This window comes from Etheostoma spectabile, unplaced genomic scaffold, assembly GCF_008692095.1.
Source record: "Etheostoma spectabile isolate EspeVRDwgs_2016 unplaced genomic scaffold, UIUC_Espe_1.0 scaffold465, whole genome shotgun sequence".
NCBI lineage: Eukaryota > Metazoa > Chordata > Actinopteri > Perciformes > Percidae > Etheostoma > Etheostoma spectabile.
This window is the reverse complement of record NW_022605616.1, coordinates 612,910-615,211: the sequence shown is the minus strand read 5'-3', so window position 1 is coordinate 615,211 and position 2,302 is coordinate 612,910. Positions and strand designations below refer to the sequence as shown.

Sequence of the window (2,302 nt, the reverse complement as noted above, 5' to 3'; positions counted from 1 at the left end):
CCTTAGTGCAATATTGTGGTGTCTTAACTATTTAAGTAACTATTTAAAAGTCAGTTATGAGCTTTGGGCTCTTTCATTACGGATTTAACACACACACACACGGCTGTGACTGGCTCTCCCAGTGCGTGCTCCCGGTTATAAACATTTTTGTCCTGTAATGGTTAAGTCGACATTAAAGAATAAAATATTTATAATTAGTTTAGGCTAGTGCAGTAAGCCAATGTTAGAAACTGCTGACGTTACACAAGTTACTTCTAACTAGGATGTGTATCACTAGATTGTAACTGTGAGTACCTGTCACAGTAGGTGGACGTTCCTCGTCATCGGATGAAGATCTGATGGAAATGACGGGTCATTAATCTCTCCCCGATCCGATTCACCATCGCTCCAACCAACGTCCAAATCTATCTTGCTCAAGCTTCTGATAACGCAGCCGCCTCGTCAAAAGACATGTAAACAACATGCGTTGATAGGATACGTGGCCATGGTCTGAGTGCAGCACAGCAGCTTTTATAAGGGGTTAAAGTCATAGACATAGGCTACTAATGGAGGGAGAGGACGGCTGGAGCGGTTGGATTGTTAGTTAAAAGTCCCCTGCGATAAAGACGCCATGGAGACCTAGTAATTCTGTTGTGGTGTTTGTACATTTTATGGATGTGATGCTAAAACACAGGGGCGGAAAATACAACTGAGGGGGAAAGCCCCCTTTTTTCACCCTCGTGGCATTGGGTGCACAGTAGCATTATGTAGGCTACATCTATAATAACCACAAATATAGTTATGTGTGTCATTATAATCTAATATTGCTTAAAATGTATTATTGTGAAACATTTTGGTGCACCTAAATTATGTGAATAAATAATGAAAATCCAGCGCACCAGTGCAACCAATGTTAAACGTTAGTCTAGAGCCACGCACTAAAACCTTTTTTAGATTTTAGTTTTTTTTCACTTGTTAAAGTTACCTATAGCTTAGCTATAAGCCTCCAAGTTCCTTGCTGTGTGAATGCTCAGTGTGTGTTGTGAAACTGTTGCTGATGCCATGTCTAAATGTCTAAATTCAAGGTGTCTTACCTGTCCCGGATGGGCGGGGCTACGGTGGAAGATGCAGTGAGACGCCTTATGCAGGCTGTGCTTTCCTTCGCTGTGGGTTCTGAGCTTAACTGGGTGGGCCGCGGACAGAAGAGAAGCTTCAGGAACACTCGCCTCCAAGGGGTCCTCTTCTGTAAGTACACATGCTTCTTTGATCTACTACATATAAGGGGTATAGGGGTCCAAAATTATTTTTTGTTTTCAAAAAAATGCATTTTGACATAATTGACATTTGGACAGTTATTATCACAATATGTCTGTCTAAAACATTGGAAAAGCTAGAGCAGACAAATAAATAAATAACACTCAAACTACTAAGCACAAAACTTTTTTTTTGCAGTTTTTGATGCATTCATGATACATTCAGTTAGCTAAGGTGCTGGCAAAAAAACGGCTTGGGTGGTGCACCTAAACCTTAAAATGGCGGGGGAAACCCTGAAAAGAAGACATTAGTTTTGACATTAGACCGTTTTGATAAGCTGAGTGAGCCAAACTCCACTAACGAACATCCCATCCTGTTTTTAGAACACTGACATGCACCTAATGAAGTAGGTCAACTTTATTTATAAAGCACCTTTCAAAACTATGGTTACAAGCAAATGGGATCTGGTAGGGGGGGGGATTTTGCTACTTTAAGGTCTTTATCCACTGCACAGCACTTCAAGAAAACTTACAGTACATTTAAAGCTAGTTTACCTGTTAGTCTCGTTTCCTTCTTCCAACAGTGGTAAAAAGCACCAGGAGCAATTGCCATGATTTTATGGCACACTTGCCTCCTGAGTTACCATATGACCGGTCGCTGACAAGCATTTAAAAAGCTACTTTTTTTAAACAGAGTCTGACGCAGTCACTCCACATTAAACACACCGGGGCTACCTTCACTCCAGCTAACTTCACGGAGAACAATGATCTCTTTTGACTAAATATTCTCTGTCTAGCTCAGCAGAAACCACCGGATGTCTCATATAGCTTTCTCACTTACAATTTGGCTAGTCTCGCTTTGTCAGACCCTCTTCCAACGCTCTGGCTACTCCACATAGGGTACAGAGATGGGAGGAAAACGTGCTCTGGTTTAATGGCATTTCCATAAACCAATCTGAATCGTCATGGGACTGCGCTAAACTCTGCAGAGAGACGCGGCAAAATAGTCGCGCGAGACAAAACTCAGATTGGACAGATGGTCTAGCTAACTGTCTGGATTTACCCTGCAG

General features: G+C 41.8%; 1 protein-coding gene across 1 annotated transcript in view; it reads left to right on the top strand.

Annotated features, from left to right (window-relative positions):
• LOC116686769 (uncharacterized) overlaps positions 1-2,302 on the top strand; it is a 10,020-nt gene that overhangs the window by 5,236 nt on the left and 2,482 nt on the right. The window contains exon 3 of the mRNA XM_032511823.1: positions 1,065-1,224. Within this exon, the coding sequence (XP_032367714.1) occupies positions 1,065-1,224 (160 nt within the window). The remainder of the gene's footprint in view (positions 1-1,064; positions 1,225-2,302) is intronic.